The 13,797-nt window shown below is 39.4% G+C and overlaps 1 protein-coding gene across 1 annotated transcript; it reads right to left on the bottom strand.

Annotated features, from left to right (window-relative positions):
- Positions 1-3,118: 3,118 nt before the first annotated feature.
- Positions 3,119-4,576, bottom strand: LOC133709112 (probable WRKY transcription factor 11). Its single transcript, XM_062134732.1, has 3 exons — positions 3,874-4,576; positions 3,660-3,785; positions 3,119-3,530 (listed from the first exon to the last, which is right to left on the bottom strand). The coding sequence occupies exons 1-3, from the start codon at positions 4,497-4,499 to the stop codon at positions 3,353-3,355; spliced, it is 930 nt and encodes a 309-aa protein (XP_061990716.1). The 5' UTR covers positions 4,500-4,576; the 3' UTR covers positions 3,119-3,352.
- Between the last annotated feature and the right edge of the window lie 9,221 nt (positions 4,577-13,797).

Below are 13,797 nucleotides of genomic sequence, written 5' to 3'. Positions count from 1 at the left end.
GTAAATAAAGAATTCATTGATAATTGCAAGCCAGAACAAGACTGACAAACCTCCAAAACAATCGAGAATCATGTACCATTCACTTAAAACATCAAAGCTCACTTATTCAAGGAGCCTAGCAAACTAATAAATTATCCTACAGAAAGATAAATATGCAATAAAACTTCATTTGCCGATGCGCTCAATTGCTGTGTGCTAGAAGCTTTCATTAACAAGATGTAAAAAAATCTCATAGTCTGCAGGCTAAAACTATTATCTACTACGAACCTCATAGTTTATCCTTGCCCTTCTAACTAGGGCTAGGAGGCTTTCCAGTATAGAGTACATTTACTACCTCCTCAATGGGCACTTTCTTAGACTTTGCAGGGTACTTGTTTTTCAAGCCTAAAGGTCGATTTCGTTTCTTCGTTTCACTTGCATAGCTTTCTTCTACATCATAACCTCCGCAAACACCAACATTCCGCCTGGAGTTTCAATAAGACCTAGAGATTTGGCCGTAAAGCGAAACTTTGGGATCTTTACTTTCTTCATTGGGGCAGTAACATCCATCTTCCCCTCAAGCAGATCATTCACCAAGAATTTCAATTTTTTTGGAGAGGAAAAATGTGATGAAAGGCGCCCTCGCTTTAAGGTTTCTGTGTATCCTTCCCTTGAGTTTGTTCATGTGCATCTTCGAGTGGAACCATTGCATGTACATCAACCAAGACTAGAGCCATAGTATTATCTTCTGTACTAGATACTTTTAGAGCCTCCCTGCCTAATAACTAAAGGTTTGTGCAATTTGGTTGTGTTTCTAGCACACCAAAATGATTTTGAGAGATGGGGTAAGATCAGTGTTTGTACACCCTTAAACCTGAACGCACATTTGTAAAGTGTCCATCTGTGAAGCTCTAGAATAAAGTAGGCAACTCAATCCGGTTTTCCACCATTTATGTCTCCGATTGATGCACTGAAAACTTCTCATCCATCTAACAACTACCATCCTTATGATAGATCAGATTACAAAGACGACACTTGCCAACTAGGTTTTCGAAGAAGAAGGAAATTTCCTCAAAAAACCCCGGAGCCAGTTTTTGGGTTTTTTTTTTATTTTAAGAAATAAAGGCTTGGTGATTTCATGAGAGACACGAACTCGGGATCTTACCTGTGGTGTCAAATAGGTTCGCATCAATGTCTAGAAATTTTCCTGCAACAGAGGAAACGTTGATGATGGTGTCCTTGACCTCCAAAGCCGGTGGGATGTTATTGATTCGGACCCAGAAGAACAATGAGTCCATTTTGACAAATAAGGAGCCATTAAACCATCATAGTCCTAAAGAATCACAAGAGCTCGATTAAAGTACCATGGACCACCCTATAACACTATGTTTCGGTCCTTTTTGAGGTCGAAAGCAATAACAAAGCGATTATGGGGTCGCTCTTGAACCCTAAATTTATCATCAAGGACCCATATATACCGGAATTGATGCAACAAGTCAGGCATCCAAAAAGGTTTGACGTCAGAGGCTTAGCAAGTAGGTATGATTTGAGAGTTGCGCCTCACGGCAGCACCGTTCATGCACGAGATGTCACTGACATAGTTTTCGACTAGCGCCAATGACGCTACAAAGCTGGGAGTAGCGTCGTCAATGGAAGACATGATGAGGCTAATGTTCTTTTGAATGTAGTTGGGTTGGTGATATGAGAACAGACCGACGTAGAAAGTTGTCGATTTAGGGTTAGGGTTTTGTCCCTTTGGTTTGCATCAGAGCGGTTGAGCAATAAATTGCTCTTCTTCCTTTTCTTTTCCTTCTTAATTGAGAGTTGAGGTTGTCGTGAAAATTGAGAAAAAAGAGTGTGATGAATCAGAGAGATGCACTAGAGTTTTAAATATATATTTGACGAAGAAATTTAAACTTACAAGACTACCCTTATGTTAATAAGTCTTATCGCATTAACAGATCAACTGTAAACTAAACCATTAAAAATCATGTTCTTATCGTGTTGACCCAATATGAAATCGAATCAATTTACATGAAACCAAGTCCTTATAATTTTATTTGTGCTCGTGTCGTATTATTGTATCGTGTACAATTTTGTCAATGATATTGCTTGATTCGCAACCAATTCTAAAAAATACTTACTTTTTTAGTCATAAAATAAATAAACTGAGTTTAAGTTTTGATTTGTTCACCATTAAACAAATGGTCTTGCTTTTTTGGAAAAGAAATCGTTTGCAACATAGATGATAGCAAGATGATAATTTAGGGTCTATGTCAAAATTTATTAGATTTCTTTTTTTCTATTTTCTTTTTCCGAGGTTTGCATAATAAATTTTATGGAATAATAGGAATTTCACATTAGGATTAATATGTCATTTGATAATTCAAAAAAACATGTTGTCATATGAAAATACTCTTAGAAAAACTCTTCTTCTTCTTCTTCTTCTTTTTTGTCCAAATTCAGTTTCAATGATCTTTTACTCTCGTAATTTAAGTCTTCATATATATATCTTTCATGTAATAGAAAAAAATTATGTTTGTGGGTAAACAAGTGAAAAGCGAGTTTGGGTCAACCGACGATGGGAAGTGGGATCACTGAGATTAGGGTATGTTCAATGTAAAGTGAAATTAGTGACACATCCACTTATTTTAAAACGGGTTTTGAGATAAAAGATTCGATTTCGAAACATGATTGTGCTAGAAACTCTAGAAAAGTAAGACGCTAAACTAGTTTAATGCAAGAGACGTCACAAACTCGAGACTTCAATACTTTGAAAAACTGTGACTTTCACCCAAGTTAGCTCACTGCTCAAATCTACATCTTTTCCACCCATTACACACCACACACAACTCGCCAAAACCGGATCTCACAGTCAAGTAGCACACACAAACATGCAATAGCTGGCGTGGGGCCAACCCCCAAGAATAACTCCATTGACTTTCTGTACATCTAGACGACATGAATATAAAAAAGAAGATTATTCTATTTCTAATGCTAATGCTAATGCTCCCCCCACCCCACTTTCCCCTTTTGACTTTTTGCGCGCGTGACCTAGATTTCAACCAAACGAATCCAATATCCCATCATCAACTTTTTTTTTTTTGGTCAATAATATCCCATCATCAACAAATACGAATAAAATCAAGATAAAAATGAATTAATTTAATGTTCAAGATCCACAAAATTATATTCCACCCTTCTTTCTTTCGTAATTTACATCATACCCCTTCCCATTTCCCATTACACCCTATATTTTTGACATTTTTGTTTGACTTTTGTCAGTGGGCTTCTAACGTCACCCGCCGTGCCACAGCTCCAGCGTCACGGCGCTTTTTCAACCGTCGCGATCATTGCAACAAATGTTCCTTCTTCAGGCGGATTGGAACACGAGTCCGACAACACCGGCCGGGACTGAGCTTGACTGCTGCGGGTGAGGGTGACGGTGCTCCGCTTCGTAGGTAACGATAAGCATGGTGGGGTCGTCTTGAGCGCGCTCCACGTGTTTTCTTGCCGGACACCCTCGAACGCTACTACACTTATAATAGCCTCTGCAAATAAAATGACAAAACTAAAATTAATAATTTGGCAGAGAAAAAAAAAATTAATCCTCGAGATCCATGTTTGACTTTGAAATTTTCAACACGATCTGCGGTGCAGATTTAGAAATAGAATATTACCGTGGGTATGGGGAGCCCTTGATTGGCTTTTGGCCGTACTTCCTCCACGAAAACTCGTCGGAAGGTATGTCGGCGATTTTCGAACTAATCGCCGGTACTCGGACTGTCCTCTTCACCTTGGATTTTCTGTTAATAAACAGATTAATTAGTTTAGAAAACATTTAAACTAATAAGAGAATGGTAAAATGAACATGGGGTGTATCGAAGTCAGTACCTTCTTTTAGAACAATGGCATCGACCGGACGATGTCGTTTTGGTTGCGAGCTCGTCGTGGCAGCGTTTCCGGTGGGATTGGGAGAGCGGGGGTTTGCCGGCGGAGAAGGCCGGCGCCGGGGGTACGGCAGCTGAAGAGAAAACTTTGCCGTTGGAAACGCTGCCGTCTCCGGTGGTGACTGAAGAAAGAAACGACGACGTTGTGGACATGGGAGGAGATAAGGTGAGGCAGTCTTTGGACTTGGAATTGGTGTTTGTATTGGTATTGGTATTGGTATTAGGATTTCCGGTTTCAAAAGACAAAGTAACCTGAGGCTTTGGTGGGACCGGGTTGGCAGGAGGTGGAGGTGGAGGAGGAGGAGAAGAGGTGGTGGTAGATTCACTAGGTTGCTTGGCCGGTCCGCGGCGGAAGCGGGCGTGACCGGTCCGGTTCAAGACGGAGATGAACTGCTTGAACTTGGCGACGGTGAGGTCGGTGATTTCACGGCAGTCGAGGTTGTTGTGAGACGGGGTTTGACTGGACAAGACACGGATGAGATGCTCCATGCTCTGTAAGCCGGCGGAGGCGGCCTCTTCCATGGCCGTCCGATCGTCGATCTTGGAGAACCTAACGAGATCAATTGCCATTGAAGGTTTTTTTTTTGGTCTGGAAACAAAGAGAGACTCAGGAGTCAAAGAGGAAATGAGTTTTGCTGGTTTGAGATATTGGGGGTGGACATGGTTTATAAAAGAAACGAAAACAAGGGTGCAAAGTCAAAGGAAGGATCGGACGGTGGAGATCTGTTTGATGTTTCTTTATTACAGTTTTTGCATGGCACATGATGACATGAAGATAAAATAGGGATTACTGTAAAGTCTAAACTCTAAAGGAGCTGGGTCATGGGTCCCACATGGGGCAAAAGAGGGTTCCCTCTTTGTAACGCACTCAGAGAGTTGAAAATGTTGGAAACACAAATGGTCAATGCTTGATGTGAGAAAAGCAGTGCATTGTGAGTTGTGACACAAATTCACTGATTATATATATATATTTTGTTATTAGGATATTTTTATAATATATTAATATAAAGATTCCATATAGAGGTCTTGGTTAACTTTAATTTTTGCAAGTTTTTTAATAATGAACAGTATTATGTAACAATTCATGATGTTACTGGGTGTCATATTTAGACCATTTGTATGTACCGTTCTGATCATTCGTCAATGAAAATCTTTGAATTGTAAGACTCATTTTATACGGTAGTAAATGAGCTTTTATCTTTATAATGAGTTAATCTACCTCTGTATGAAGATAATTTATTTAATATATCGATTCATTAATATACAGTAGACAACACGTTTTCATTATTACTGTAAATATTTTCTAGAATCATGTTATATTCATAGTTTTTTTTTTTTGAGATAATGGAAATCCATTGATTATCGCATGTCAAGAAGGCCATTACATACCCATCCGCTGACACATAACAATGGTCAGACAAGAATTCGTGGAGGGGCCACAGTGGTACATAGGATAGACCAACTATATTCGAACTTATCGCTCACTGATCTAAAATGAGCCTATAACTATGACATAATCTAATACATAGTGTATAGGCATAGAAACATAAAAGAAAGCCAATGTCACTTATGTCAAACATAAGCGAGGCTGTTTGAATCCACCCACCAGGATCCCAAATACGATACCCTGAAGTAATCAAGCCCAACCATGTAGTCCAAAACCAGGCCCTTAGCCAATTAGGCCTCCAGCCCCCTTTGGGCTTCCAATCTGGTGTGGGCCCCTGAACAGATTTTGGCACCCAACCAGAACTGGGCACCACTGCCTTTCTATCACCGGCGTTTGTCCCGTTCGCTGCCACCATCGCCGTCATGCAACGCTCACGACTATCAGACCCCTTTGGTGAGCCCGCAGATCGATACCTTGAGACCACTGTCTTCCGTATCAGATCGACAGCAACAGCCAGTTCCAATCGCAGACCAGAATAGGTAAGCCCCTGATCTACACGTCGGTTTTCCGTCACCGGTAGAAATAGGTCATGGAGGAGGTGATCATCCCCTGATCTCGCTGTGTATTCTCCTCCACCAAGTCTCAGATCCAGTTTGAGTCGAGCCCGACATGGGCGAATCCAGAAATCCGTCTCTCCGGCAAGGCCCACCAAACCCGCCTTCAGTAGCTTCCTGCCTGGCAGGAATCTGACCAGATTATCTGCTATCACACGCGATAGCCCAGCAAAGGCAAACCCCCCAAACTCATCTCGATAATTCTCAGCGATGAGAACAATCGATTGGACATGCGTCGCCCAAAGTCGGTGTTGGATTGCCGTAAAGAGACAGCGAGAGGCAGAGACAGTTGATCTGCGTGGTGTTGGCGCCGTGCTCCATTGATAGAGTCCCAACCTGTGGGGGCTAGGGTTTAGCAGAGAGAGAGAGAGAGAGGCGGAAGGCCCTCATTAGGTTTCTGTTATATTCATAGTTTATTAGAGGAGGGAGGGATTTATTCATATCTTGAATGGGTTGATTTTCTTGGGGAATATATTGAGAGCTGAAAAAGTCCGATCTTGGTTAGATTGCTTTGTGCAAAAGATTCTTGCTCACCGTGAATAAAGATTATTCCACCAGTAGTTTTAACTTTATTCTGTCAGTAATTTTAGCTTTATTATTGCCCAAGGACAAGGAGCATCCTCCACTTGTTTTTGTTGTCAATGTTGACCTTCTGTTTTATTTGGGGTGAATATTTGACTTTCTAATTTAGTCCCTACCCAACGTCCCAACTAGTCTCTTTCATTACACAAATCATATTTGGTCGACTGATCGATTCGTGTAGTAGTATAGCTGTCTGTTCGAATACACTTTACAAGTTCATAGTTAGCCATTTAAAAAAATTATCACATTAATTACTCTACTTAAAATTAGTTTTAAATTTTTTATCGTGTTGTATGTTATCCTTTTTTTTTTTAATTCCAGTCAACTCACTTCCTCTTTTTTTACACCGCTATCTATTTCTTGACATTTTAGGTTTGAACCGATAAAATTAGTCTTAAAATTACAGTATGTACGTGGTGAGTTTTATCATAAAAATAAACGACCTCAACGCTAAATTTATGATAAGTGAATCATATTCATATATTAAAAATGTCGAAAGTCAAATTTATTAACCGTTTTATGACTTTAATCGATCATTAATATATTGGAATTAGTCAAAAACCTTGGGAGGCAGAGCAGTCCCTTGATCTTTTACAAAACCCTAGAGTAACTAAAGACCAAAATCAAGAACTTTCTATGTTTGTTGTTCATATAATGGTGAACACAGCGGAAGTTACTTTGACTTAAATATGGTCCCCAAAGCAGTTTATATGTTAGGGTCAAAAGGCGAGGTGGTCGACCACTCTAGAATTCAAAGAAAAAGCTCGATATGGAAAACGCCTAGTTTGCTTTCTCCATTCACGAGCCTTTGACCCAAATTTTAAAAAGACCTTCCCTCTTCCTCCACACACAATTTACAACCCTCAGTTTCAAACTCTGTAACGGCATGAATGCGCTGGTTCTGGGGTGGGGGCCCACCGGTGGAAGATACGTGATGGAGCAGGAAACTAGAAGGTGCTTAATTGGCTTTCGTTTTGTTGGGGTTTGACATTTTCAAGTGGGCAAGTGAAATTGTTGACCGAATTTCGAAGTGTCATTAAAGCGTCGCCGTGGGGGTGGTGGGTTGGATATATAATATATATATATATATTTAGTGCTTGAAATCATTTTAAACATTTTTAATCCCAAACGGCTACAACATGGCGCTGTTAGTAGTTGACCTGGGAATTGATTAGCTCGCACTACGTAATGCGCCGGACGGACCTTTTAATTCCGGACGCGTCAAAGATTTTGCGTGGTCAACTGGCCGGTCAAGTAATCAAAGCGACCGTGGGGGTTATATTCCTCATATGCCACAACATTACGGCTATGTTGGTGTTGATACCCAAAAAAGCACAAAGCATGCCCTACGCATATTTCAACCCCGATAAAGAAATACACATGCAAACCGCATTTGAAAATACAAAAATTACATATCTTCTCGAACCATCATGCCACGCATGTGGACCCAAGCCACAACTACTTTCTTGGGGCTTGCAGAAGTGGGTGTGGTGTGGCAGGTTACGGAAATACATAATGCTCGTATATTGATTTAGCGTCGTTGGTGATCTCGATCTTGGGCCCGAGATCCGAGCCCAATGACTTAAATCGATGGCGAAATGGTGTATATGAGATTTGGGTCAACATTTCTCCTAAACAGAAAGCCCAGCTTTCTTCCTCTTTATTCTAATCTTGCCTTCTTCCCCGCATCAATTGCCTATACATAGATCGAACTAAAATCCTCAAGAACAACCGATTCCTTCTGCTAGGTAGTGAAAGGCAAACCTTGTGACCAGTTAAAGAATATTCTCTTCTTCCTTAAACCATGAGGGCACAATTCTCAAACTTCCTCGTCAACCTCGTTCCAGGTTTTGTGCCACCGCAGCTGTTTTTGCTGCAATCTTTGTCGACGGCGACAACGTCCTTCTCCCTCTCCCAAAGCTTCATCTCTCAAGTAAGTTTTCTTTTCCTAGATTTTAAGGCATAAATCGTGTCTAGGTTGAAGAAGAAATGTTTTATCCAGAAATCATGTGTTCCCAATAAAGCCTATATAAGAGGAGATTTGGGATTGTAATGAGGGGAGAGAGCTTTGCCAGTGTAAAGAAACAATCCAGCATAATCGAGCAAAACCCAGAAAACTTAGAAACACCTACAGCAATCAAGCCTTCAAGCCTTCAAGCATAAACCCAATTCTCAATCTCTTTTCCAAACTCTCCTTCGGACCAGGTTCCCAAAAACCCCAAATTCTCTCACCGCAATGTGTTTCTAGCTCCCACACCATGCTTCACTCTGCAAGCTCTGTTCATTATCTGAATCACACACAAAATTCTCCCATTAATCAATTATTGGGTTGATTTTGGCCTAGTCAATGCTTAATTTTAAAAGGACCCTCACATTTTGGCGACTTCACTGTGGACTAGGTTGTGATTCAGAAAATCTGTTCATCATGCAGTCTTTCAATTTAAGCATGCTTGTGTCATTCAAAACTGTTGTTGAATTCAAGTAACAGGGGGCTACCTCTTTTAACATGATTCATAACTGTTGTGTATGTTTTGTTGATGATTCCTCAAGTCCAAGCCCACCATCTTAAGTTCCTTCTTTCTTCATCATAGTCCTAACTTTCTGTGCCAAAACCTCAGAGGCAATATCATACTTGATGCCAAAACCAAATAGAGCCTTACCTCAAGATGTGGATAATTCTTGGTGCAAGTCTTTTCCAAGTTGTAGCCTTCCCTGCCCAAGCATGAGTCTTCACAGCAGTAACCAAAATTTTCACTACCATAGTCAAAAATGTTTCATACTAGGAATCTTTTATGCAAGCTTTACCATATCTGAAACTTTTAGTGCATAGCTAAAGTTTTTACTCCCTTAGCCAAATCCTGAACTACAATAAAAACTAGTACCTAAATCTAGATGAAACCTCTGCTATTATGACATATACTTGATGAATCTTAAATATTGTATTGTTACTACGGTAGCATTGCACTGCCATAGATTGTCCTTAAAAAGTGAAGCAAATACAGACAAGCTTAACACTCAGATGATGTCCAATTAACAAGAGAATCCTCTTGTTAGTTAGTCTATTATACTCAATGCGTACAAGCAAATATTGTTTCTCTTGCATAAATGTTTGTGCTCGATGAATCTTAGAAGATAAGCATTTGTATTGTTGTGATAAAACGCCCTGCAGCTATACTTCATAACAGTATCTCAAGCCATGCAAACAAGCTTTATTTTGGGTTGCAGATTCTTGTGATCTACTTTAAGAACATTGTACAATGTTGAAAATATTTAAGTATATTGAGATCCATACCTCAAATCATGCAAACACTTGGGGGCTGACAAATGCAAATTCAACTTTTTTCGTAATTCAAATATGTGATCACCTTCTAGAAACCTTACTTGATAGCATTCACAGCTATAGCTAAATTCTTTACTACAATTACCAAAATCTAGCCAAAATTTCCACTATAGTAACCAAATATACAGTGATTACAATATTTAGTTTTCAAGCCAAACAAGCCTCATGTCAAACCAAAAACATTAGTGGAAACCTTTCTAAAACCAGAACAATCACCCCTAGCTAGATCCAAAGTTTTCACTGCAATAACCAATCATTTATGTAATAGTCTGATTATGCAAATCATGAAAATTCAATGATATTGACAGGTGAACTTTGTTCATGCATATAGAAGAGTGTTGTACAATGCTACCAATATTTAATCTTTAACAAGCTACTTCATGCCTATAGACTTGGGGGGGCTGAGGTTGAAAGTTTAACTCTCAACATATTTTCATGCCGGGATGAACATCTCATCCATTAATGGCTACTACAGTCATGCCTTCTTCAAAATAAGCATTCACAGCTATTGACAAATCCTTTAGTGCCATTACCAAAATCATGTCATAGCCTCTACAATAATAAAAAATCCTTATTACAAGCTTCCCCAAACAAAAGAAAATTATGCTAAAAGCCAAAACTTCCACTGCAACAGCCAAAATCTCATTTTTTACCTACATAAGCCTGATGTCAAAACTCAAAATAAAACAGAGTCACATCCCTCACTTCAGTAATCAAAACCTCACTTGCAGCTATCAAATTATCCAAGCTCAAAGTAAAATAACTTGAATCGAATCAAGTTCACTACTTCAAGCCTTTCTTAAACCAACTTTACTACATAGTTCAAGTTTTCATTGCAGCAACCAAATATAGATATTCAATTTCATAGCCAGAAATTTCTCCAGTCAAATCAAAATTTTTATTGCAAGCATTTCTCAAGCCAATGAATCTACTGCTAAAACCAAAATTACCTCCGATTCTTAGCCAAAGGAGTTCATATAAAACCAAATTCCCATGTTGCAAGCCTAGTCAACCAAAAATAGGTGTTGCCAGAACTTCTACCATGATAACCAAACCTCATATGCAGCAAAAACTTTTATTACAAGCCTCCTTCAAATCATGCATTTATTGATAGAGACTATACCATTGGCCCTTAGCCAAGTAAAAAAGAATTACAAGCCTCATTGCAAGCATTTCTTAGGCCAAAGCTCTTGTAGTTAGAGCCAAAGTTTCCACCGCAGTTGTTTGGACCCAAAATGAGCATTTTGGCCTGACAAGGCACGTCTTCGAGAAATTGAGCCAATGTTAGTGGCTCAAGCTATATATTGTCGACAAGTTCGAAATATATATTTAGAGGCTAAATAAAGCCTACTATGGAAGCATGGAAGTATGGAAGCATGAAAGCATGAAAAGTCAACTTTAGCACATTTTCCTACTTCGGCTAGGAGAAACCGAGCTAAACAAGGAAGGAGGGGCGGCAGACTAACCAAACGAAATTCAAATGAGATGAAACTTTCCAGATTAAATCTAGAAAGCCCAAGGATCATTTCTTATGAAGAGTGCCAGAGCTATTTTTGAGTGAAAGACCTTCAAACAATCAGTCCAATTTCCTTGTCTAGAGAGGCTTGGAAAACTGGACCTGTAAGAGGTCCAGCAGGGTTTTCGGCCCAACCACTATATAAAAAGTTCTGAAATTTTACCAGGGTGATCTACACTCATAGTGGAACATTTCTTATGAAGAAGTCACCGTCAAAATCTGAGTGCTTGATGGAGATAAAATTGAAGGAATAAAGGAGCAGAAAGTGCTTCCTTATCTCCAAAATTCATCATTCCTTATCTCCAATTATGCCTCCTTAACTCCTTATCTCCGAAATTCATCATGCTTTATCTCCAATTATGCTTCCTTATCTCCAAAACTCATCATTTCTTATCTCCAATTAATGCTCCACTATCATTTGTTTAATGCTAAACACCTTGGCATGGTAGCCTATAAATAGAAGTTACAATGAAACACTTAAACACACAATTCACTCATCAATACATCTCTAAGATGATCTAAGTCTCTCTAGAGAAAACCTCTCTAAGAGAAACTCCTCTCCTTCTCTTTCTCTTACCGGTGATCACACTCCTAGTCCTAGTCTTCTCAGAAGCCGACTTTCAGTGCCACCAAACCCTCTGTCAACGTACTTCGATCCTAGTCTCCTCGGGAGCCGATTGTAGTACCACGACCACAACGGTTATGGAACCAGCCAAGAAAGGGTAACGCCCTCGCAAACCAGCCAAGCTAAAGTCACACTTTAGCAAGTTCTCTCTACTTCCCAGTGGTTCTCGCTCTGCTCGATCTACAACACCGAGTATCGATTGTGATTTTCAAGAAGATTAGCAAAAGTCCTCACCACGAGGCATAAAGAATCCCACGACGAGGTTGGTGCTCTCCTTGTCTATAATTTCTTGAAAGAAGTCAGGTCAAGGGACACCCCCGACGACCGCACCCGAACGGTGCTGGCACGCCTGCGCAGAAAAGAGACTGTTGACCAGCTGCAACAAAATTGGAGCCAAACAGCAGTAACCAAAACTTCATCTGTAACATGACAACAAGCCAAAGTCAAGCCACCATGCCACTTTACTTTTCAAGCAAAATAAGCCTTCCACTAAATCATGGTTATGCTAAGCACATCTCACATCAGGCTCATTATCTAAATCTTGCATTTGAAATTGTTCATACATACTTACTTTCAGGCGAATCCTATTTAGACTTGCACTCACAAAGTTTTTGCTACCTTAATTCAAGCATAACATCTCTTCAAACTGAACCCTGAAAATTATTGTTCAAGCTCCCTACCATTCATTAAACACTATAGTAGCAAGCTTCACTGATGCCTTCACTAGCCAAGAGCAAACGCTATTTCGCAACCATAACCAAAACCTTCCCCTCCACAGACATAAATATTTGCTTTAGCATATCAAATGGTCAGTCAAAAGCCTTGTTATAAATTTTCTCCAGTAAAATGTCTTTGTTACACCTTTTCTCCAGTAAAAAGCATTTGTTCCACCTTTTGTCCAGTTAAAAGCCTTTATTCAAATCTTCTACTGTCTTTGTCACCATCCAGTCATATCTTATTATCCATTCTCATGACCTATGCAATGACAAAACATTCACTGCAATGACATAGCACTGTGGTTTTTTGATCTTTCAATTGAAAAGTTGTAGCAAATAAGTTGGGTTGTAGTTTTAGTCATCTTATTGCTATGTTATACTCCATGCAGATGTAGTTTTAGTCCATAAATGAAGTTTGAGCACTTGATGATTCTCCAAGATAACGCTTTAATGTAATCAAAAAGCACTATAGTAGTTGGTCATTCATTTCAACTATTTGGCATGTAGACAACCTTGAGAAATTGATTTATACAGATGAAATTTTGGGAAAATGATAAATATTCCATGCTTGATTATCTCTTTTCCTATGCTAGTGTCTATGCCAAAACAGTGTGATTGTCTTGGAAAGCTAAGTTGTGAAATCAATAACAGGCATAGTTTACGTCTAAGTCTCGAGGACTTAGTTCAAGCTTGAGTTTTGTCACTGCAGTAACTTCATGATTAGCTACATGTTGATTGCTGATCTCATACGACTCATGTTATGGCTCATTGCCTTGTTTCATATCAAGCAAAGATGCTTATAAATAAGATATAATACACTCATACATCATGCAAATCATTTCAGTATGAATAAGATAAGAGTCATATTCCTCCCTTCTCTGTAGCTAGCACGAGAATCATTCCTAGTGTCATCATAACGACCTTGCTTTCATGGAAGTACTGAATAACACAGCAATCTTAGTCAATTTCTACAACATCTTCAGTCAATCTCAACATTAGTATTACTTCACCACTGCAGCCATTATAATTTTCCTAACTTCAGTGAAGTGTTTTCAATCAAAATAAGAGCCAAACATGCTATAACTCAT

The sequence above is a fragment of the Rosa rugosa genome, chromosome 5, assembly GCF_958449725.1.
Source record: "Rosa rugosa chromosome 5, drRosRugo1.1, whole genome shotgun sequence".
NCBI lineage: Eukaryota > Viridiplantae > Streptophyta > Magnoliopsida > Rosales > Rosaceae > Rosa > Rosa rugosa.
The sequence above is the reverse complement of the archived record's forward strand: the minus strand, read 5'-3'. Positions and strand labels throughout refer to the sequence as shown.

Excerpts from the sequence above, each read along its gene's own strand:
- LOC133709112 (XM_062134732.1), bottom strand. The coding sequence starts at position 4,499 with ATGGCAATTGATCTCGTTAGGTTCTCCAAGATCGACGATCGGACGGCC. Across the intron at positions 3,786-3,873 it reads TGCCATTGTTCTAAAAGAAG|AAAATCCAAGGTGAAGAGGA; the intron begins GTACTGACTTCG and ends GTTTATTAACAG. Across the intron at positions 3,531-3,659 it reads AAGGGCTCCCCATACCCACG|AGGCTATTATAAGTGTAGTA; the intron begins GTAATATTCTAT and ends TTTTATTTGCAG.